Here is a 24407-nt window from a genome sequence, read left to right on the forward strand (position 1 = left end):
CATCTGTACAAACATCTCAACCCACGGATCAGTTATTAAAACTTATCTGACACATGAACACATAGAGCAAGTCAGGATACGAAATATTGTTGAATACAGATATACACTACCTGTCATTAAAAAGCTACTCATTAAATCCATGCCTGCTGACATACAAGTTTGATTTTATTTTCCCTCTATTAATCAGATAAGAAAAAAAATCCTTTCCTAAGGTGCACACAAAGCCGCACAGCAACAGGATCCCAGCATCAACTCCCCCCGACATCCACATCCATTCCAAATGTTTTGCAGAGATGCCAGCTCCCCATAGCCCTTCACAACTGCGAGCAGGGAGTCAGCAGTTCCAAAATCTGTGTTGTCTTCACGTCACTGTTGGTTTGGGACTTTGACAGAGGAGAGCAACACATGGATGTTTAAGGAAAAATAATATGACACATTTGAGAGACCTTTTCACAACCATTTTGTAGACTACAAGCTCAACAGCAGAGACTGGACACGTCCTAAGAGGCAGGGAATACCAGTACATGTAGCACCGTTCACGTTTACGTCCTTATAAAATAAGTCTGCCTGAAGTCAAGCGCCCTAAGCAGGAGTCTGTAGAGCGATGCTGCATTTTTTTTCTGATCAGGACTACTTTTTTTAGTTTGCATCTTAACAGATTTTTTTTTTAATAAAAATATTCATATTAGTACATCTATCATTTTGTTCAACAGCTAAAGAGCTAGAGATCACTCTAGCATCCAATATTTTAACGCGTGGTATTTCTTTCCAGAGCAGCAAGGAAAAGGATGCATTGCTCTTTGCAGTACTTTCCATTATTTAGTTTACCTGTTTCAGCTACAAGTCTACTTTAACAAATTGTACTGCTCAGTTTCCAAAAATAAATTAAGGGTATAAACACTAAACAAGGAAAAACTTTTTGCTGTAACTGGCTTTGTTTGCACAAGAACAAATAGGGTAAAGTGGTCTAGAAATCAAAAGAAGACTAATCAGATCAAACGGTTCAACAGAATCCCACGGGGCAAGAAGAGCTCTTCCTCATGCCATGGGCAGCTCTGTCACAGCTCTTGTTTCAGCAGACAACTGCCTTTGCCCCCCTGGCGAACAGGCTGCCCAGCAGCACTTCCATGCAGCTGGAGCTGCTGCCACACCACAGGGCCACCATTGCCCAGGCAAGAGCTCAGCCACCTGCTAGGGCATGGTACAGTTGCCGGGCTGCATTGGTGAAGCCAGAGATGGGCCCAGGGCATTTGGGAGCTGGGGGTCCAGCCCCGCAACAGCAAGTGCTGCTGCTGCTGACCTTCCTCTTGCCCCATGAACCAGGGCTGGGACACGCAGTAGCCAGGACCAACACAAACCTCTCGGGGCAGCTCCCTGTACACTTAACCATGGGTGATACGTCACATGCGGGGTGCTCATCTTAGCCTGGTCCTCCAACAAGGTCCCTTTCATCAAGTCTCCTATAAATCACCTTATCTAACTCCTCAGTACAAAACAGCGCTGTGAGAACTAGGAGAGCCCAGGGCCTCCACCCTTGCAAAACTGGTTACACATGAGGCAAATGGACATGTCCTTAGAAACCTCCCTGATTCCTGACAAATTCTTCACTTACTATCCAACTGAAACTCAGCACATAAAACCTCTAAGTCAGACCTATACATCCATCCCGAATGACCTGAGCATTCCATTACCTGATAGACAAGGAAAGTATTGTAGAGATTAAAATTTAAGGTCACCATGCGTCTGAATTTTCTGTAAATGACATTGAAGTAAATAACAGACTTCAGTACTGGAGAACGTCTCGCCACTGAATAGCTTACCAAATTAACACTTCCAGGCATTTTACTTAAAACTGATGTGTTGTGATTTGTTTTTTCTTTCACTTTGTATCTCTCTCTTGGGGATGTTGTAGTCATTTTGTCAGTATGGGATTAGATCTTTTGCTAATTTACACAAGGCCATCTGATGCTTGGGAAACAATACGAAGAAATATGAACGAGCAGCAGGAAGGGTTAGTTGTTCCCATTAAAGAAAGGGAAGGTTTGGTAACCTTTAAGTGTGAATACAGAGTAAACAGGAAGAAACAGGCAACTGGTAACAGCTTGCACGAAATCAAACATACAGCATCTTACTGCTTTCTGCACTGGTAACGTGGAAACAGGAGCAGAGGCTCTTTCTATCTCGGCAAAAATAGGCAACATCGACTTATCTTTTGCAAGTACTAATCAGAGCTGGCAGGCTCTCACGTGCATGGGAACTGGGTAGAAGAGGCTGGGAAGTAAGGGGACCGTGGGCTATTGATGGCTTGTTCGTGTCAGCAGGAAGAGACTTTGAGCAGCCCAGCCATGTTATTGATTTGTCAATAAGTTTACCAAGAGATGAGGCTTTAACAGAAAAGATCCTTAAACACGTGTGTGTATAATCAAATCACTTTGCAAAGCAATTAAGACCCAAACTTCACTCATTTGTTCCTGTCGGGTTATCTTTACGTCTGAAGATTTTTACTGGACCATAAAATGATTCTTTTCAAGTGCAGGTTGTTAGAAGACTTCTGATCTCTTAAAAGGCAGGTTGTTGTGTGAAGTGGATCACTACTCAAAACTGAGGGGGTTTAATTCCACTTTATTGATCTCAACTGTAGTAGCACGGATTCAGCAGAAACAAGCGTAACAGTATCTCCATTCTCAGAGTATTCTAGCCAAATGTTTTTGGTGGAGACCAAGCTAGTTTATTGTACCTGCTAAGGTACATTTATCTCCTGACATAAACGGAAGCCAAAGAAGGCCTGTTCAAAACGCTCTTGTGAAGACAGAAAGGAGTACAGAGCGGTTCCGATATCCTCCATGTGCCAAATACGTTGTTTCACCAAGGCATTCACTGTTGTATGAAGGGTGAAGAATATTACAGCTGTAGTTCATACTGTCCCAGAATATTTCTCCCTGCAGATCCCTGTGCACACTCAGCTGAAGATTAATTTGGGTGTGTGGTTGTGCAGCTCTGGACAGAATGTTTCTGACAGATCTCCCCAGTGCCTCTGACCCCGAGGTTCTCCAAGTGGGTTCAGGGCCACACACAGCAGCTCTGCCTAACCCTTCATTTAGGAGCTTTCCTGTGAACAAGCAGGGTCTGCGCTCCCATCAGAGCACAAACTGACCCTTGGCACATGACAACACTATGAAAAATCAACAAAATCTACGAAATATCCAATAATCTCCCAAGAAACAAACTCTTTACCTGACAAAGTACAAATACTGCTTCCCCAGACTTTAAACTATGCCAGTGTCTATTGACCCTCATGTTGCGTACAACTGAGCGCTCCCATGTTCCTGCACGTGGCCATCCTCACACAGAGCCTGGGCTTGAGCAGCAGGGCTGGGGAACAGGCTGCCCAGCAGCACTTTCACACAGCTGGAGCCACTGCCACACCACAGGGCCACCATTGCCCGGGCAAGAGCTCAGCCACCTGCTGGGGAACAGTAGCATTGCAGGTCTCCATCGGTGAAGCCAGAGATGGGCTCAGGGGGTTCGGGCGCTAGGGGTTGACACTTGCAACAGCAAGTGCTGCTGCTGCTGCCAACACAAACCTCTCCAGGCAGCCCCCTGAAAAACGTAAATGTGAGGCTGACGTCTTTCTAAGTGCAGAAACAGTTCCCAAACCAGAGGTTCTCCAACAAGGTCCCACTCATCCAGTCCCTCGTATATCACCTTGCCTGATGCTTCAGCAGAAACAGCTCTGTGAGAACCAGAGGAGCCCAGGTGAGTGAACCCTCTCACAACTGGGGTTATACAAGAGTGAAACTAATGTGTCCTTGGAATCCTGACACCGCTCCTGACACATTCACCCCTAAATACCCAGGTGAAAATAGCTGCAATACTAAAGACAGTTAATCTTCACTCCAAAACAACATAAGGGCTTGTCCACCATCACATGACTTCACTGTGTTTGTTTTGTTGCTTTAATTTTCTGTCCTTTTGTAATTATCTTTGGGTGAACTGCGATCTGGTGAAATGCTACCCCAGGTAACAAGAGACTCAAGGAAGCCCGAGCAGTGCCCAGAATCTGCTGTCTCCACACCAGATGAAAGCAACCAGAGGAGAGAAATCTGGCAGAGTTCTCTGTGCCTGTCAGGCAGGGAGGGCAGGGCACGGCCCGAGGGCAGAGCCACCAATAAAAGCCTCCCTGGAGGACTTCTGCCTGCTCCAGTGGAGAGCGGCTGTCACCCATTGCCATCTCCCTGCTGCCACCAGCTCCTGAGCTCAACACTCCCTGCGCTCCTCTGCGTCCCGCATCGGACACAGATTAACCACAGCCCTCTGGCGACCGTTCCACACCAGGACTTCCCACGCTCCCTGTGGCTGCCCAGGAGGGCTCCGGTTCCACGACCGGGACATTGCGCAACACGGGGCTTTGGTCAGACAGACGGCAGCTTCCCTCCAGCCTGCTGCACAAACAGCAACAGCTCTGCTAACAGAGACCTCATGGCCACTTCAGGAAAAGTAAGGACAACTCATCTCCCTTCTTCTCTCCTCAGGGGGCCTGTTCTTGGGGAAATATTCTGCAAATGGCTCAGCCTGTGCACCTCTACTGCATACCCTCTTTCCTCTATCATTACTCCACTAACCCCTCCAAACTCTCCAATCACACAATCTTCTGCTTTCATACAACCGCACATGTTGGTACCTTCCTTAGGCAGCGCCCTCCTCTCCCATTCTGCCCAGCAGCTCAGGAGTGGAAATGCTGGATCGTTCCATCCTGACCAACACCCTCCTGCTCAGCCCCGCTGTGTGTTTCCACACTGGCAGGGAAACACAGCTCTTCAGAGGTGCAGTCTTGCAACCACTCCACTCTTGCATTCAACTGTTTCCTTGCCAAAACCACTTTCTAGCCGAAAGATCAATTTTATGAGCATCAAACCAGCTCTGGGGCTTGGAGATGCCATACACAAATCACCCCTTTGGCAAGGGAAAGAATCATCCAGCTTCCAGACAGACAGGGATCATTCCATAACCTGTCTTAGAGACCTTCAGTCCTTTATCTTACCAGACCAAGAGCAAAACTCCTAACAGGCATTTCCCTGGTACTAAAAGTGCTGCTCCTCTGGCCTGAAGATACAGCAGCACCGTGCGCATTGCGGTCAAATCTATGCAGTATACTTGAGTCTCTTCCCTTCCGGGATATTCTCCGTGTCACCTGCCAAAGTCAGCAGCATAACCCTCTCTGTTGCTTCCAGGTCATCAGATGCAGAGCTGCTGTTGCCTGGGCTGCGGGCAAACCCCTCTCTGTTGAGGAGGTGGAGGTTGCACCTCCAAAGGCAGGTGAAGTCCGTATCAAGGTAAAAATGCATTCCATTCTTTTTCCTGTCTTGTCAGAATTGCTCTTCCTGTGGGTTATACCTGTCAGGGATCTGTCCCCACCTGTAAGCCATAATACTTCAGAGCAGCACTGTGAAAAATCCTTCCACAAATCGGGTTAAACAGATACCAGAGTGTTTCTAGAGCTCAACTGCTCTTTCTTCTCCAAACAGATTGTGGCCGCTAGCATCTGTCAAACAGATGACCACGTTGCGCATGGTGGCTTTCCTAACATCGATTTCCCTGTTATCCCAGGCCACGAAGGAGCTGGCATTGTGGAAAGCATTGGAGAAGGAGTGACCTCTGTGAAACCAGGTGAAACCGCCAGAGTGACCTCTGTGTAACCACACACACACGCCCTCCCTCCCGCGGGAGTGAGCTCCTAAAGTGGATGATGTTGCCCCGAGTTCAGAAATTCAACCACCCTGCTCCTGCATCAGTGGCTCAAAACCTGAGTGCACACTGGTTGCACTGGGCTGTCTCATGCACATTCCTGCTCTATTCCGCATGCACACGAACGCTTCCTCAGGACAGAGAGAGCAGAGTGTTCCTGGTGGGATGCTGCCATTGGAAAGCTCTGCAGAGGCTCCAACAGGCAGCACCCCAGAGCCTGATGAGCAAGCAGCACCTAACAGGGATCTGCTTTGTTGCAGGAGACAAAGTCATCCCCCTCTGTATTCCTAATTGTGGGGAATGCACCTTCTGCCTGAACCCCGTAGCCAACTACTGCCTGAAGTCCCAGTGAGTCTGCTTCTCCCTCCCCTCTACTCAAATGGGGTCAGGTGTCTCTCAACCAGTCTGACACTTCCTCGTGTGCTTTACTTGATGAAAAACAAATGCATGTGTCGCCCAACAGCTTCGTAGAAACACAGAACGTGATGCCTGACAAGACCAGCCGGTTCACTTGCAAAGGGAAACAGATCCACCACTTCCTGTGGGTCAGCACCTTTGCGGAATACATCGTGACTCCTGAGTGCGCTGTTGCCAAGATAGATTCTGCTGCACCCCTGGACAAGGTCTGCTTGCTCGGCTGTGGGTTTTGCACCGGCTACGGGGCTGCCATCAACACTGCCAAGGTTGGTATTCAGGCATGTCGAGCATCAGCCCCATTGCTGCCCCCGCACCCTCCCCAGCCCTGTGACAGAAACCTCCTGTTCACGCTGGAGATTCACAGGGCCCCTGTTGTGCAGGTAAAGCCAGGCTCCACCTGCGCTGTCTTTGGCCTCGGAGGAGTTGGCCTCTCTGTTGTCATGGGCTGCAAGGTGGCTGGAGCTTCCCGCGTCATTGCCATTGATATCAACAAGGACAAGTTTGCCAAGGCCAAGGAGCTGGGAGCCACCGACTGCATCAACCCTCAGGACTTCAACAAGCCCATCCAGGAGGTGGTCACTGAGATGACTGGCCATGGCGTGGACTACTCCTTTGAGGCCGTTGGGCGTGTGGATACCATGGTAGGTGGCATTTCAGCACGTGTCCTCTCTCCCATGTCGTTCACTGACTCCTGCCGGGGCAAAGTTCAGCCCTGCAGGCAGTTCCCTGCCTGCTGCCTGCACTACAGGACACCCCTTTGCTCAGAAAGACCGCCTGCAGGCTTTGGGAGAAAATGATGTACGAGTCTTAAAAAAAGGAATGAGCTCTGCATGTCTGCTGTGATTTCAGATTACCACGAGGGGCAGATGGCAGTACAGAAGGAACGCTTTTCTGACAAACTCATCAGCGCGTTCTCTAATTAATTTGCCTGTCCCATTAGATTGCTGCCCTGGCCTCCTGCAATATGAACACTGGTGTCTGCGTGATGGTTGGGGAACTGCCTTCTGGTGGAGTGGTTCCTGTTGATCCTCTGCTTCTGCTGACGGGGCGTACATGGAAGGGCAGTGTACTCGGAGGTAGGAAACTCAAGACTACAATTTAGACATTTCAGTCATTTCCTTTCACGGTGATTTCCAATTCATAGTATCACCAAATGGTTTGGTTTGGAAGAGGCTTTTGAAGATCATGTAGTCAAACCTTTCTGCTGTGCACAGGGACATCTTTCACTAGAGCCGGTTACTCAAAGCCTTGTCCAACCTGACCTTGAATGCTTCCAGTGATGGCGCACCCACAACTTCTCTGGGTAACCTGTTCCTATGTCTCACGACCTTTGTTGTAAAAAAATTTTCATCCACCAGTATCTTCTAGTCTTTCTCTGCAGGGCTGTTCTCGATCAATTCTTTCTCCACTCTGTACTGATACTGGGGATTGCCCCAACCCTGGTGCAGGACCTTAGTGGCAAGAATGTTGTGGAGGATTGTATTAAAGGCCTTACAGAAGTCCAGGTGTATGACATCTATAGCTTTTCGATTGTCTACTGATGCAGTCGCTCCATTGTAGAAAGCCGCTAGGGCAGTCAGGCATGATTTGCCCTTGGTGAAGCATGTCACCTCCCTGTCTTCCATATGTTTCAACATATCTTCCAGGAGGATCTGTTCCATGTTCCTACTAGGCATGGAGGTGAGGCTGACTGGTCAGTAGTTGCCAGGTTCCTTCTTTCACCCTTTTTAAAAATGGGTGTGATGTTTCCCTTTCTCCAGTCACTGGGGGTTCAGTCCTGACCCTACACTATGTGTAGGAAGATCATCAATGTCCCATGAAAGCCATTCCTTGTTGCCAAACTTACGCCTTCCTATAGCACCTTGCTCTCTCCTACAAGAGGCTCTACAAGACTCTTCTGCCCTCTTCTGCTCTTTTGATTGCTTTCATCCTCAACCCTTTGTTGCACACACACCTGTTACTTGGCCTTTCAGGAGTGTCCACTCTCATACACACTCATCTTTACCACCAGCAATTGATATTGGTTTCCATTACACTGCAATTTAAGTGTTTGTGTTTTATGCCAGAGGAGGGGCTAATGCACCTCCAGGATCTTCTTGCTCCATCCAGCTATACTCTCAGACCAAAGGAGGGACACCCCTGCATTTTTAGCCCCATCCTCTTAAATTTCATGCATTACAAGAAATAGGAACCATGCATCACAAGGGTGCAGCCTCAAGTATGTTTTACAGGTAGGCACAGCCTGGCAGATGGGACAAGCTTGTGGTCAGCTCTAATATTCTGCTCAGAGGAGAGCTGCTACACTGTTGGCACCAGAAAACTCTACAAACATTAAATTATCAAAACAGCATTTCTCTGATTATTCACTGCAAGTGATTTCTCCTGTTTCTAGGTTCAAAGGCAAAAAATTTTATCCCCAAATTAGTTTCCAGCTATCTGGAGAAGAAGTTCAACTCAGACTTGCTGATCACGCACACGCTGCCATTTGCTAAAGTGAACGAGGGATTTGAGCTGTTACGTGCAGGAAAAAGGTGAGATCCTGACCAGCACAAGTCAGGTACAGCACACACCACCTCCACCCAAAATTCAACCTGCCCAACCCCTCTGGCAGGCAGAGCACGCAATGCTCCCTTCTCAGAAAGCATCCGAGACTTTTGAGTCACAGGGCCCACTGTTTGTAAGCACAGGACAGGCAAAGGAGATCGAGGAGTGAGGGGCATCCTTGGCAACAACAGCATAAAAGCCAAAGGAAGGAGGAATGTATCTGGCAGTGGCAGCACAAGACTTTGGGGAGGGACAAGGTGCCTTAGCTTTCGAGGGGTTCCATTCAGCATGTTTGGAAGGCTGCCCCGTTGCTGCACATCACATGCAGCAGAGTTAGGATGATGTGGGATGAGAAAGACGCAGCCAGTCCTCAGGCACACCTGCCTGCTTCACTGCCTGCTCCTGAACACTCCCAGACACAGCACTTGTAACTCCCCTCTTCTTTTCCATTTTCAGTATTCGCACTGTCCTGCTCTTTTGAAGGACACAACCGTGGGAGGCTGAGCAGAGGGACCAGCACAGCAGACCTCCTCTCTCCTCACCCAGCACCTCACTTCGTGAATGCAAACGAAGAACTGCCCAACACTGGTGCCGCTGCCAGCTCTCCCCTGCCCAGCCAAGACCCAGGAGGACGCCTTTCCTCCCTCCACTACTGCTGCTTCCCACCTTTACCCACCTTACACACTTATGCCCACACATCTCAGTCCCCATCTCAGCTGAGTGAATGCTGCAAACTCAACCAGGTAAAAGCTGAGACTCCAGCCCTTTTCAAATAAACATGAGGTTTTCTTATCAAATTACTTTGCCCCGTTGTCTCCTAATTTTCACTTCTTGAATTCATGCTTGTTGTATTTTTAGATCTTCTCGCCTCCTCACATCTCTGGTGTCTTTTCTCCTAATCTGGTTTTATTCTTGACAACAACATCAGAGAAATTTACAGACTAGAATCAGGAAGAGAAATTTCACATACATTTATGTCCCACAATACGTAAATGTAGGTGCTAGAGGTACTATACATAGACTTGCAGGCAGTAAAAAGCAAAACGCCTCCTCACATGGCAGGAGTGCAATTCTATAGGAGCTCCCAGGATCACAACCAGCCTGGCAACTCAGTTTATTCTATGCACAAAAGGAATGCAAGAATATGATCCTTACAGGTCTCTTCCGGCTTGAGATATTCTAGGATTCTACGACAAAAAGGATTCAAAATTAGGAAGTGCTGTAAAATTCCTATTCTCTATTTTATCACATTTGTTTTCCTTCAGCCATCCTCCTTCACTAGGGTGAATAGAATTGACTGTACATGTTTAATAGACCTTTATCAATATTTTTGTTATACCTCTTCAAAGTATACTACGTCAGGATGGATCTAACTCTCTCATTCCTTACCTCATTTGTCTTCTCCCGCTTCCATTTTGTATAAGATATTGTTGTCCCAATGGAAATTAAAGCAACAGGACACCTTAGAGAATAGTAGATTATCAGTCTTGCTAGCAAATGCAAAGCCATAGCTGCTAGGATATAATCTACTTTGTTCTTCACAGTAGAAATGCAAAGATTATCTCTGAAACCGGTGCCCAGTTACACTGAAGATAAAAATTATAACGCTGAGGCATTAATAAGGCATGAATATCTGCCTTTGTCTTTTAATTACAAATTATTGAAGGGTTTAAAGTACTGAAGGCAGGGGATAAGATAAGATTTGTACTTAGTCCTCATGAGTGCATTTCAGAGTCTATTTCACAAAGCCACAGCACTGACTAGGGAGACAAAGACCAAGACCTGGAGGCCTGTGTCCATCTGTACAAACATCTCAACCCACGGATCAGTTATTAAAACTTATCTGACACATGAACACATAGAGCAAGTCAGGATACGAAATATTGTTGAATACAGATATACACTACCTGTCATTAAAAAGCTACTCATTAAATCCATGCCTGCTGACATACAAATTTGATTTTATTTTCCCTCTATTAATCAGATAAGAAAAAAAATCCTTTCCTAAGGTTCACACAAAGCCGCACAGCAACAGGATCCCAGCATCAACTCCCCCCGACATCCACATCCATTCCAAATGTTTTGCAGAGATGCCAGCTCCCCATAGCCCTTCACAACTGCGAGCAGGGAGTCAGCAGTTCCGAAATCTGTGTTTTCTTCACGTCACTGTTGGGTTTGGGACTTTGACAGAGGAGAGCAACACATGGATGTTTAAGGAAAAATAATATGACACATTTGAGAGACCTTTTCACAACCATTTTGTAGACTACAAGCTCAACAGCAGAGACTGGACACGTCCTAAGAGGCAGGGAATACCAGTACATGTAGCACCGTTTACGTCCTTATGTGTGAGACCAAAACATAAGCTATATGTATTAATGTTATCTAGGAGGCAACTGAATGATTACATTACCCGTCACAGTATTTGTAAAATTTGTTGTTGCAAACTTCAGACACTAGCAACCAGATGGGAAATCAGCCATACAGCATTTGTCCTCTGGAATTGCTCTCCCACTCTTGCACCATGCAGAAAACTGAATAGAAACCAACACCAACTAAAATAAGACTCAAAATCTGTGTAAAATGGGTCTGTCTGAACAGACTCAAGAATATTTTTGTTTTCAGCTAAGTATTTAACCATCAGTCCACTTTCCAAGTGGAGTGATGATTGCAAAGCACATGAAAGCAACTAATCCTGGAGAAGAACCACATCTTTGCTCCACCAAATCCAGTGAGAGAACTGACAGGGTAAGAGGCATGAAGGACACGTGAATCACCTGATATATTGCAATTGCAGCCTGTATTGAAACAGAGCATTTCGCAGAAGAAGTCTGTCCAGTTCCTCAGGGACATCATTTGATCCTGTCCTGCCCAAACCGCTGTGCAGGATCACACGACTCTGGGCTGCGTGTTGTAGTGAAAGCCTTTGCTGATTCCTTTGAGGTCAGAATGGAAATATACTAAACACATACTCATTTCTCCTAATTTCCGTTCCTTCCTTCTGTATTTGCTGTGTGATCAAAGTTGTACAAAGCCCCAAGTACAGAGAAGCCTAGCAACCACCTAGATCATCAGCAGAAGCAGAAATAACTCCTCTGTCAACAACTACTTAAGTTTTATACCTGTGAATAAGCCCTTTGCATGGACACTTGTAACGCAAACAGCTTTTCCCAGAGATGGCAGTTGCTCTGAGAAGAGAAATACCACCAGCACAGATCTGCCATTTAACTAGTGACAGGTCCGGTGCTTTTCTTCTGTTCAGCAGATATCCCTCAAAACCAGTGGATTGTTGGGGCACATCTTATACAGTATTCGGAGTATCCAGGTTATTAATATTACTGTATCAGTGTATTAGTGCCCAGTGCGGTGGCTATATTTAACTGGGACAGGTACAGAATACTCAGCAACAATTAAGCATTTGAGAGATGTTCTATATTCAATTAATTCCCCGTACTTTCCACTTCCCTGGGCAGCCTGTTCCAATGCCTGACAACCCTTTTGGTGAAGAAGTTTTTCCTAATATCCAATCTAAACCTCCCGTGGTGCAAATTGCAGCCATTTTCTCTTGTCCTTTTGCTTGTCACTTGGCAGAAGAGCCCAACCCTCCATGTTCCAGCCCTGGGGAACACCACGTGAGACTGGCCACATATGCATTTAAGAAAGTGCAGCTCACACAAAATGGAAGCATTTGCATCGAAAGGCAATAAGGGACAGTAGCTAGCACTATATTATTTGAAGCATATACAGAGCAGTAGATAACTTATCATGTAACATTTATACACATTACATGGATGTGCTCTCCTTCTTGCAAATGCTGTTGTGCTTTTAATAGATTTCCAGCACCAAGTCCCACATAATGTTACAGTACAACTGTGCAAAAACGTCCCCAGAGAACACAATTGCCACTGTGAGCAGGTCATTCCGCTAAACAGACCCTTCTTGTGCTGCTGAACATTGGACCTGTAACACTATAATGCCTTTTGGCCTCTTTTGAGCAATTCTTATCCCAATCCATAGTCCTTTGAACTTCTGAAGAGCCCTCAGCACAAAGAGCAATTACACAGCACATCATGAACACACAAAAAGTTATCAAGGATTAACAAATTCCATATTGTCTGCCAAATTACAGTAACTTTTGCACATGGACCTCACTTCACCCTGCTATAAAAGTTACCCATAATTCTCTTAGCTACTTATAAAGGATAAAACGATAAGGTCACAGGTAATGAGATAACACCAAAATAACTCGTTAAAAGTTTTGAGTTTTAGTACTTCCCTACCAAGAAAACACTAGAATAAAGGTCTTCTCAGTAAACAATGTTTCCCTAATACCGCATGTGCATCTGCACAGCCTTAATTGGATTCCAGTGACAAGTCTCAAAGAAAGTAATGAATTAGCCCTGCAGCTCTGGAGTAAATATAAACACATAATAGGTTTGTGCAGGGTTGGGAAAGAAATCCCACCACACCGATGTGTTAGAAGCAAACCACCTCCTTCATCTGTACCGTCATGCAATACTAAGTTTTGCTAACTTCACAGAAACACTCATTTTTCATTTTTGAAAACAAAATCTAAACCTAGATGAAACAAAATTTGACTGCTATAAAATAAGTCTGCCTGAAGTCAATTGTATCCTGCACTTCAGCAATTATTTTGAACTGTTGCTATGTCAAGTAACAACGAGCTCTGTCACTAAAGCAGTGCCATCTGATGGTTACATGCCACTTCACTCTCTGCATACAGTTTTGTTTGGGGAAAATAAACCAGGCAATGTTTTCTCCATCCAAATTGATGTTTCTGATTAGCACATAGTACCTTCTAGAACAACACACCAAAACAAACCCCAATGTCAAAGCCACGGTAGCACTGGGATCTCTCCCCTACAGAACTTTCCCATATAAACCTGAAAGACGCATGACAAAGCATAGACAGGTCAGTCAAGAGCTCAGTGTGGATTTACTTGCATGGTACTAAGAACAGGAAGAAAGTTGCAAAAGCACTTACCATGTGTAGGGGCTTCCAGTAGCACACAGCGACACTGGAGGTGGCATCACAAAACTGCAAGGGAAGGAAAAATGAAAAAAAAACAACCACTTTAATCTCTGAAATTGGACTATGAACATTAAACAATTATTATTTATATATTTACGCTTTTATCTACCAGAATCAGTACCTGCAGTTTCCAGAATGTCAGATACTAACAAAAGTTAAGAACTGCAGAGTTTAATTAAACATAAAATGTTTGGTTTTGGAAGCACTGACAAACCAGGTGTGACCAAGAGCATGAAATTCACAAGAGAGGCTGACAGAGCTGAATGTAACCAAGGAAATGGACAAACTGTGTTTTGATTTCAACAAGGTTGTAGCGGCAGCAGTGAACACTAAGTAACTAGTAGAAAGCCTTAAGGTCATGGAACGGGCAGCCTGATCACACATCCTTTCGCTCCTTCTCAACACCTTTCACTGTATGTGACACCTGTATAGCACTTTCACTACCTGAATTACCTTCAGCTTTCCTGACCCTACAGATTCGTCATTTTCCATAAGTGATTAAGTTTTGCATTATTTTTATGTTACTTTTAAAACGCTATAGTTATTTATGTTGTGTTATTGAAGCTTATTTTTTCCCCACCTTGGTGCTAATGGCTCAACTAGCTGAGCACTGATTGAGGTGTGAAGAACACATGCTGGAGCCACAAAAACGGCCACATCGCAACGCGGCAGCATAAGAAAATGGCCAGACCCTTGTGTGCCCTCGGGTCTGCAGGGAGAACAGCGCTGCAAGGGGCTGGTAACCCCCAGCAGGAGCCCCTGCCCTGCTACCCGGGTGGGGAACGAGGGCAAGAATCACAGAATGTCCTGAGTTGGGAGGGACCCACAAGGATCCTCAAGTCCAACTCCTGTCCCTGCATTGACAACCCCACAGGTCACACCGTGTGCCTGAGGACGTTGTCCAGTCTCTTCTTGAACACTGTAAGGTTGGGGCTGTGACACCTCCCCGGAAGCCTGTTCAGTGTCCAGCACCTCTGGGTGAAGAACCTTTTCCTCATGTCCAACCTAAACCTCCCTGACACATCTTCCTGACATTCCCTGAGTCCTGTCGTTGGTCACTAAAGAGCAGAGTTCGGTGCATACCCGAGGAGGAGGCACTTCGTCCACCGCCGCCCTCCTCACCCGCCCCAACGGCCGCTTTCAACGATCACTCCAACGGTCACTCTAACGGCCGCCTCGCGCTCCACCCCGCCCCGCACGCGTCGGGGGGGGGGGGGGGGGGGGGGGCGGCAGCGCGCATGCGCTCGGGCACCGGGTGGTGGGCGGGGCGACTTCTCCCCTTCTGCCTCGCCCCTTCCGGCGACCGGCGGGACGGCGCGCAATGGCTGGCGGGGTGAGGCAGCGGCCGTGTGTGCACGGTGCTTGTTTGTTTACACGGTGTTTCTTTGTTTGCACAGCGCTTGCACGGCGCTCGCAGCCCTGCGACCACGCCGCCCGCGCTGGGCTGCTTTCCGGAGCCAGGGGCTTTTGGGCCCTCTCTGATTTCTTCGCTCCAGCTCCAAGGCTGCGGTAGCGAAGTGCGGGGTGCGGGGCGGGGGGTCGGCCTGGCGTCTCTTTACTCCCGCGCTACGCGTGTGAGGGGGCGGCAGGAATCAGTGCCGATGTTTGCACTGGGAGGCTCCCGCTGTATTTGCAGGATAAGGAGCAGAACTCCAGGCGCTGCTGCCGTGTGTTGGAACCAGCCCCCGAGCGCTTTGCTGGACCCGAGGGTTCCGCTGGTGTGCGCAGTCCCTTTGGGATGGAAGAACAGGCAGAAGACCTTGAGCTTGCACGGTTTTCTATGGGCTTTCGGTAGATGTGACTTAATAAGCTTGAAGGAAGCGAAAAACACATCATTTTGCACACAGTGCTGGGAGAGTGTTGGCTCCCGAGCGCACAGCAATTCAACAGCTGTGTTCCTGTACTAATGCATTAATAGAGGAAATGAAGAACTGGTGAAAGCTGGTTTGGTTTGTTTTATTTTCCCAGTTGTTGGCTTCAAGATTTTCAGCAAAGCAGCAGTGGAAAGCTTTGAATATCAAAAGGTCAGGAGATGGGACTTTTCCGATAGTCCAGGGGCCTTTATGGCTGTGTGAGCTGACTGTGATTTCCCAAGCCGGCCTCTTTAAAAGTGTCTCAATCATGACGTATTACTTCAAAATAGACTTCCAGATGTGTAATATTAGTTTTGGGAAGATCAGAATTTATCCCATAAGGAGACTTTTCTTTTCTCCCCTCTTTAATCCTGCGTTTAACTAAGCTTGTAGAACCTCAGATTTTAGGACTGTGCAGCGTCCTGTGCGAGAACAAGTGACTTTATGAGGGACTGATTGAAACCTGTAAATGATTCACAGAATGACGGCTCTTCTTGAGCCGTGTGCCTTGAATTTAGAGTTTCTGGCAAAATCTTTGGTACATTTAGCGATTATGGCCCAATGCCCAGGCTGTGACTCCACAATTAGTTACTGTGCTGCATTCAGTGCATTTTTATAATATTTACCCTGGGAATAAAAAGCAGGGCAAGGGGAATTCAGGGTTCTAGGTTTGTTTTCTGCTACAAAGCTTCAAGCCTTTTAGGGTTGGCAGTATTTATTTTAGTGTGTTTAAGCCAAGGGAAATGTCTGCAGTTCTGTTTCAGGTACAGCGAGGTTAACTGGTTCTGTTAAAATCTTATAGTTTATTGTACATCAGAAGTGCTACAGAAAGTCATAAACTACCCATTTTCCCGTACACACGGGTGATGAATCTGACCTGGCAAAGCTCAGCAAGTGGTCTTGGTGCTGTTATTTCTTCCAGGCAGTCACATTTTGAAGAGGCTGGCAATTGGAAATTTGTATTAATTGCCTTTCAGTGCTTCCACACAAACACCACAGCTAGTTTGAATACGCAAAATGTCATTTTCTCATATCAATATATAGTGCATGCTCTGAAATGCTTCATGCTTCCAGCTGTCATGGCTATGGCTTAGGTCTTGTTTGCATGGAAGAAAATCAGTGCAAGTCGTCTGGTGTAACTGAATTATTCCAAAATGCATGGGATGCTGTTCTGGAGTAGATTGCAAAGGGATCTGTCTTGTTTGGGACAGCTTTCCTCATCAGGCTTTATGTAGGTAAGGGCTTGGATTTGACTGCACAGCTTGTCCGAGTGTCCCACAGGAAGCTAATGCACATCACATTTGCTGAAAGCTGTTTTGTCGGTCAGAAAGCAAAACTCAAGATTATTCAATACCCTGCCCATTTTATCCTTATTTTGCTCAATAATAGAATGACATCCGAATTTCAGATCTTGGTTCACTCGTCATTTAGCTTCCTGAGAGCAAATGTAGGGCAATTAAGCTTTTGTGTTGTACTTTTGCATTTCAGATCTGGGATTCTTTCCAAGAGCCAGTAGTGTTTCTCTCATTTTCTCACTTGTTGTCTTTTAGGTGATCAAATGCAAGGCTGCAGTGGCCTGGGAGGCAGGTAAACCTCTCTCTCTTGAGGAGGTGGAGGTTGCTCCACCAAAAGCTCATGAAGTTCGTATCAAGGTAATTAAATCAATCGTTAGCTGTATGCATTGTATTTTGGGAGACTGAGTATTAAAGCTGAACAGTTCATTTACCAACTGAAGAAACGTTGAATGGATAGTGCCAGTTCATTAGTATCTCAGGTGGCTTTACAAAGGAAATTAGGGTATTTAGATCTTCTGTTTCATCAGATATTATTTGGATCTTCTGTTTATTTTATTCAGTAGCCTCTATTTGCCAGAAAGTGTACGTTAAGGTGAGTGGAAAGGGGCTCTGCATGGTGCTTAAGACTTAATCTGGATTTATGCAGTACCAAGAGTTCTGAGTGGACTCTGGTCATTATACCTTTTAGAGAACAACTTATTTAAAATGTGGGATGCCAGCCTGCATTGGGATGGTTTAGAGTACCGACGTCTGGCTTTAGGAAACCAGATGTCATCTTCTACCCGTTTCAGCATCAGAATTCAGTTGATGGAAATACGAAAAGGTATATTATCATGACTTTTCCTTTTTCAAAGTACAAAATAGTGCCTTGCCAGTTAAAGTATGTCGGCCATACCACAAGCGATTTTTCCGAGTTTTAGGCCAAAGGGAGGTGTGTAGATCTGTGCTACTATTCTGTTTCTCCACAGATAGTCGCCTCTGCTGTCTGTCACACCGATGCCTATACTTTGAGTGGAGCTGATCCCGAAGGATGTTTCCCTGTGATCTTGGGCCACGAAGGAGCAGGAATTGTGGAGAGTGTGGGGGAAGGAGTAACGAAAGTAAAGCCGGGTAAGAAGCTTTAAGTGAACACAATAAAAGCCATGAAAATTGAGTAACTTCATTTATTTTCCTAATGCCTCGTTTGTTAACTAGCCACATAATATTTTTTTCTTCTTTCTCAGGGGACACTGTTATCCCTCTATACATCCCCCAGTGTGGAGAGTGCAAGTTCTGTAAGAATCCCCATACAAATTTGTGCCAGAAGATAAGGTCTGTATGCTTTTTATTTTGACACACAGTATAGTATTTGTTCAATGTACACCTGTTCTCATTATCAAAAGTAACTGACAAGAGTTATCTTTGAAGAATAAATCTCTTAGTGCATCATTTAATGATTTGGAAAGTACACGTTTTAAGAAGCCTGTTATGCACTACTTCCCATTCTTCCTTTTCTTTTTTTCCCTTAAATAAATCTGTTTCTCTTTTTTCGTGTACGTGATGGCGTAAACTGCTAGCTTGTGTCCACAGCTTTGACAACATAAATGCTCTGACTCCATATTTAATCCATAATTAAGGGAAATACTTCAGGGAATTTAGCTCTTGGGCTCAACACCAAAGCTATCAGAGTGGCACAGAGTTATACAGAAAGCTCTTTTTTCCTTAACACCTTCCCAGCTGGATTGCCAGCTCCCATTCTGAAAAAGGTCTCCCAAAACCAAACAGAAACCTCTGCTGACTTAACTGACAGGTGCTGTGCAAGGAAAATGCCCTGAAGGAGGTGAAGATGGGAAGGTGGCAGTGGCACAGTTACTGCTGGTACCCAACATCTTGATAACCTCCATTTCTTTCAGTGCTGCTGGGGAGGAGCAAACAGCACGAAGCTTTAAGACTTCAGCATCTAATTTCTGTGAACACCTGGGTTTATTGGAATGATTAAAAAATAACGGTGCAATCACACAACTGCACCTCTGCGCTACTTAGCAGATACTGCCTGGTGAGAGTATTTAGTGCTTAAGACTCTGACTGTACTTTCCTGTCTTTGCCTTAAGAATTACTCAAGGGAAAGGCCTCATGCCTGATGGCACCAGCCGATTCACCTGCAAAGGAAAGCAGATTTACCACTTCATGGGGACCAGCACCTTCTCTGAGTACACCGTGGTGGCCGATATCTCAGTAGCCAAGATCGACGCTGCAGCACCTCTGGATAAAGTGTGTCTGCTGGGCTGTGGCGTCTCGACCGGCTACGGAGCGGCCCTGAACACCGCCAAGGTAAAGGCTGCGGTTGCCTCAGGCTTGTCCCGGCAATGGTGTGTGAGCCAAAGTACACAGACAGCTTAGGGACCAGATTAGGACTGTAAACGTGATGTACCCAATTTCCATTTATTCTTCAGCTGATGTTTAGCTAAGAATTTCTAACTTCTCCATAAAGGCCAGAGCAGGTTAGAAGAACCTGATGCCCTTTAAAGGAAATCCAGGTAGAACATTCTGCATCCCTTTTGACGCGAACCGTATATAAATTACTTTTCCAATCCCACATAATCTTGCTGCAAGTCGTGCTGATAGTTTGAAGCTCAGGCGAGACAGAGCTGTGAGTGTGCACGAGTCATGAGGAGGTGAAAGGAGTCAAGTCTTTGGGCAAAAAGAAAAGCTTAGTACCCAAAGAGCTTTTGGATTAAATTTCTGTATAGTTTCTAAGTCATAAAGTCTTGTAGCCATATATATTTGCTTCCATGTTTCCCTCATTACTGAAGGATAAATGTTCTCTGTGTTATGCATCTCTTATGACTTCTAGGTGGAAGCAGGCTCTACGTGTGCCATCTTTGGCTTAGGAGCAGTTGGGCTGGCGGTTATTATGGGCTGTAAAACCGCAGGAGCATCCCGGATCATTGGCATCGACCTGAACAAGGATAAGTTTGCCAAAGCCAAGGAGTTTGGAGCTACCGAGTGCATCAGCCCTCAAGACTTCAAGAAGCCCATCCAGGAGGTGCTGATGGAGATGACCGATGGGGGGGTCGACTACTCGTTTGAGTGCATTGGGAATGTTGGAGTTATGGTGAGTGTTTGCCTAACAATAGTATGTAAAGGGAGCGGATAGCAAACTGCCACACAGTCGTTTAGCTAAACAGCAAAATGAGCTGCTTTCTTGTTACAGAAAACACACCCTACTAATTAATTTGTTTTTTTAAACAGTAAATGGTAACTGTTGTAACTAAAATGACCAATTCACATCCAATCCTAATTATGTAGTGACAGCAGATGCTACTTTTTAGGTTGAAAATGGCACTTATAATCTACAAACTTTTTTCCCTTAATGGGAATTCTTTAAAATCCTGAGTTTTCCTACCTTGACAATTGAAAAATTGACAAAACTCACGTAAAATATATCGTGCAACAAACAGTAAAATCTCAAGGACCACAAGTACCTCCCTAATTCCTCAAGTAATGATTTTAACCTTTGGAAATGCAGAAGTAATACTGGATGTAAGGCCAGTATTCCTCACTGTCAGAAACATGGTCTATATTGTCTCTGATTGTGGTTTATCCCAACTCCAAGTGGAAGGTCAGAGTGACTTCTCTGGAAGCCAGAAAGAGCAAAATGAATCTTGTAACACCATAAGGCATCTGAACCAATGGAAAATTTAACGTAGTTTTCAGCGTATTTTTTGCTCCTTAAATACTGATGTGGGGATTCGTTAACGGGTGAAAGGAAGTGCAACCTGTGCCAGTTTAGGCAATAAAAGCTCTGCTTTGTCTTACCCGTGTTTAAGAGGGCTGCCTTGGAAGCTTGTCACAAAGGCTGGGGAGTCAGCGTGATAGTCGGAGTCGCTGGCGCTGGTCAGGAGATCTCCACGCGGCCATTCCAGCTGGTAACTGGGCGGACGTGGAAAGGGACCGCGTTTGGAGGTAACTCTCCTCTGATATGGGGGGAAAATAGTTTACTACGGGTTAAAGCTGGGAAGAACACGCTGCCTTGCTTTTGCTTGTGTTGCCTTTTAAGATAAAGACTTTCAAAAGCTGATATTCCTACAGACATTGGTGTGATATCTCACATATTTTGTAGCTTATAACCATATGCTACTCAGTACTGAAAGAGTGGTATAGAGATTGCGTTACCACCAAGTGAAGGGTCGGTTCAGTTTGGTCTGGTGAAAGGACCCGGTCTTTGGGGAGATGGGAACACCCGTAAATATATTTGTGTTGCTTAATCAATATAGCACGTTCCCAACCCCACAATTTGCTTAAAGAGCTTTAAAATAAAAAGCAACAAGTTCTTGATAGATATCGTCTGCTATCACACCAAAAACATGTCGAGACTTTTACAGCTAACAAGAACTTGGGTATTCTAATTGCTGAAGTTCATGAAAGTATCCAAACCTGATATTATTATATTGCCTTTTTTCCATGTAAAACAAAGCGTAGTTGGGTTATAAAGATACATAGAGGGGCTTTCACCTAGTGAAAGGTTAGTGCATGTACGTGTTCAGATAAGACGTGCTCTTATGTTCCTTCCTCGCTAGAGCAGGAGGGACAAACAGGACACTGATCTCGGTTGCTTTTCATATTTAGCACACGAGTGCTAAAACCTCATGCAAAGGTTGTATATTTTTCATTACTCACTGTTCTCCAAGGTGGGTGGGAAGGGGAAAAACAAACGCACGCTTTCTGTCTTTCAGGCTGGAAGAGCGTAGACAATGTACCGAAGCTGGTGAATGACTACATGGCCAAAAAGATCAAGGTTGATGAATTTGTGACTCACACTCTGCCTTTCGACAAAATTAATGAGGCTTTTGAGCTGATGCATGCAGGAAAGAGGTAATGTTTGTAATATTGAAAGGTGTAGAAGATGTTTCTTGATGAGACAGTGTCAAAATACAGGTTACCTGCCTGCTGTCATGTTTTAAAGCAGGAGGATAAAGGCTGACACGTACCACACACATTTGTTCTGAGATAAACAAATAGACTTTCCCTGAGCTTCTAGGCATGTGCCAAAACACAGGCAGAGAGTGGAAAGCAAACAACAATGTATAAGGGAAATGCACACGTATGTAAAGCTGATGAAAGGTGTAAGTCAGCGTTAGGCTTCTAACACTACTAAACCTTCTTCCTCAGAAAAACAAACGTGAGGAGACTGAAGGGGAGTTCACGTTAATACATTTTTACAAGTCATGAAGCTATTAGTCTATTTTAATTAAACAGTAGATTTCAGTATATTTTCAAACTATTTAGGATAGATTACCAACACAATCCATCACTTGGAATGATCTTTTACTGTGCTACATTTTAATTTTTTTTTTTTCTAGTTTGAACTGGAGTAGAACATTTCTATGATGGGTTTGTATTTATTGATGTGCAGCAGTTTCTGCCTTCATTAAGATAAGTGGTGGTTTGGACTGTTGGTACTGCAGCCTTAGGCCACAGCTGTATTAAAGCTTTATTAAAGTTATTAAAGAGGCTCAACTCCACTACTTGACAAGTAGTGATCACCCTACAAAGGCTGTGCCCATAATGTCTTCTGATCAGAGGATATAATGGGTGATCACTGTAAAGCCCCGTACAGATATAGGCGGGCAATGTGCTCAATGGAAAATGAGGACCAGCACTGGGAGATTTTATCTCAATCCTTACTGATGCATTGCATAAAACTTTCTCAATAGTAACTTAATCTGCTTTATGTCATGTGCATGCCTATTTTAGATAAATCAGTTAACAGTAACTGCATTTGTAGCTTTTACAATTGGAAGCATTTCATCTTTGTTAATTTCATCCAGCACTTGATCCCCTTTCCCATTTATAAACTTTGGTATCATTTCAGTGCTTTATTCCTACATGAGCACATCCGATGGAACTAATAATGAAAGGGACATAAAATTCTCCAAGAAATTAAGAGGGAATGCTGGTCAATATTAATGTTCCTGAACAATATTCTTGGCCAGCTACTGAAAAATGACATTCACATAGTTTGAAAAAGCTTCAGTTTTGACTATATCTTATTGACTATATCTTATATCTTATTGAGACTTTAAAAACTCAAAGGTAACAAGCATTACTAGCATTTTTAGACAAGATTTTTAATAAATATTATAGGCATAAGTAACTTAATTCCTTTAAGATACAGAGGTTGAGTTAAAGTGTGTCTCAGCAATTAGAAGGAGGGAAGAGGAGAAAATGAACTTACTGGTAATTTTTCTTTTTTTCTTTTCGATTTTAAGCATTCGAACTGTCCTAAATCTTTAGAGGCAAATGTGGACCTTCCAGTTGGCCAGCACCATGGTAGCCATCCTTTTATAACGGAATTTCTGATAGAGGTTAGAATCAAGCGAATGAAAACTCACTGGGACTAGGAAGACGTATTGTACAGTGAGCATTCTCAATACTAAATAATAATAAAAAAAAAAATCGGTAACCATGGAGTAGTGTTAAATAATTAGCACCGGTTGTGGAACTTCTATTTCTGTACTTGTTCTTCAAATTCAACGATGCCTAACTCAATCTACTTAATAAAAAGCTTATTTCTAAACACAGCATTGGAATTATTCAGCGTTAAGACTCTGATTGCTGCTTTACTGTTTTCCTCTAGCGATTTTACAGTAGGTGTGTACACGACAATAGCGAATGATGTGGGGTTCACCACACCGATGTGCTGCAGCTGTACTGACCGAGGGGCATGAACTCCAAGAGCATCTGAGGCTGTTGTGGGAATACAGAGGATGGGTGACCCAGACCCACCTTGAAGCTGAACACAGAGCACAGTGTGGCTGCAGGTTTTTTCTCTTAATTGTAGTTGAATTGCTCTGACTGGATGAGATTTCTTTGAATTGGAACCTGGCACCAGCGCCACAGGTCCAGAACAAACACAGGAGATGGCAGAGAACAGACTGCAGCACAGAGGCAGGAACGCTACCCACTCAGACATTTCATACCTAAAAAGTGCTTTTCAGTGAACCAAGGACACTAAGTGACAATTTTCATGTTTTAAGGGAGTCTGATCAGAACTGTTACAGAAAACTCTAAATGCAAACAGTAAGCTTATTACAAGTTCTCTCTCACCGCTAACCTTGCCCTAAGACATTGTTATACAGTTGGACAATTACATCTTTTCCATTTGTCATTGGAAAGATATCCCAAGAGCATTCTGAAAATAGTTGAGGTAGCTGAATTACTGAACAATTTGTAAACAACAAAATTAACTCATGTGAATGTCATAAGAATTCAATTTTGAGCATCTAGAAGAAATAAAAAGTGGATTTGTACCAGGAAAGTGAGGCCTCCAACACAGCAGTGAAGTGATTCTCAGTACCTTGTATCTCCAGAAACGCTGGCGGAACATTAGAGAATTCAGTAGAAAACTGTCAAGTTGTTCCAGTAAGAGTTTAACTACAAAATGGTATCAATAGAATAGTAGCTCAACATCTCAGCAAAACCACCCCCAACTGGCTCTAACATCTTTAAAATATTTAT

At 44.7% G+C, this 24407-nt stretch overlaps 2 protein-coding genes and 1 long non-coding RNA gene across 3 annotated transcripts in view; 2 read left to right on the forward strand and 1 right to left on the reverse strand.

The window, feature by feature from the left end:
* The window catches only part of LOC139827857 (uncharacterized), a 62361-nt gene extending 47418 nt beyond the window's left edge, over positions 1-14943 (reverse strand). Inside the window, exons 1-2 of the long non-coding RNA XR_011738946.1 lie at positions 14843-14943; positions 13712-13765 (exon numbers count right to left, since the gene is read on the reverse strand). This is a non-coding gene — a long non-coding RNA (uncharacterized lncRNA). The remainder of the gene's footprint in view (positions 1-13711; positions 13766-14842) is intronic.
* Positions 4190-9503, forward strand: LOC136100974 (alcohol dehydrogenase 1-like). Its single transcript, XM_065836623.2, has 9 exons — positions 4190-4497; positions 5232-5333; positions 5526-5667; positions 6006-6093; positions 6209-6428; positions 6543-6803; positions 7103-7238; positions 8555-8693; positions 9163-9503. The coding sequence occupies exons 1-9, from the start codon at positions 4480-4482 to the stop codon at positions 9185-9187; spliced, it is 1131 nt and encodes a 376-aa protein (XP_065692695.2). The 5' UTR covers positions 4190-4479; the 3' UTR covers positions 9188-9503.
* A 74-nt stretch (positions 14944-15017) lies between the features above and the next one.
* Positions 15018-23470, forward strand: LOC136100810 (alcohol dehydrogenase class-3). The gene is made up of 9 exons (XM_065836200.2): positions 15018-15092; positions 17163-17264; positions 17876-18017; positions 18131-18218; positions 18998-19217; positions 19741-20001; positions 20717-20852; positions 21623-21761; positions 23159-23470. The coding sequence occupies exons 1-9, from the start codon at positions 15081-15083 to the stop codon at positions 23181-23183; spliced, it is 1125 nt and encodes a 374-aa protein (XP_065692272.2). The 5' UTR covers positions 15018-15080; the 3' UTR covers positions 23184-23470.
* The last annotated feature ends 937 nt before the right edge of the window (positions 23471-24407 follow it).

The sequence above is a fragment of the Patagioenas fasciata genome, chromosome 4 (assembly GCF_037038585.1).
Source record: "Patagioenas fasciata isolate bPatFas1 chromosome 4, bPatFas1.hap1, whole genome shotgun sequence".
NCBI lineage: Eukaryota > Metazoa > Chordata > Aves > Columbiformes > Columbidae > Patagioenas > Patagioenas fasciata.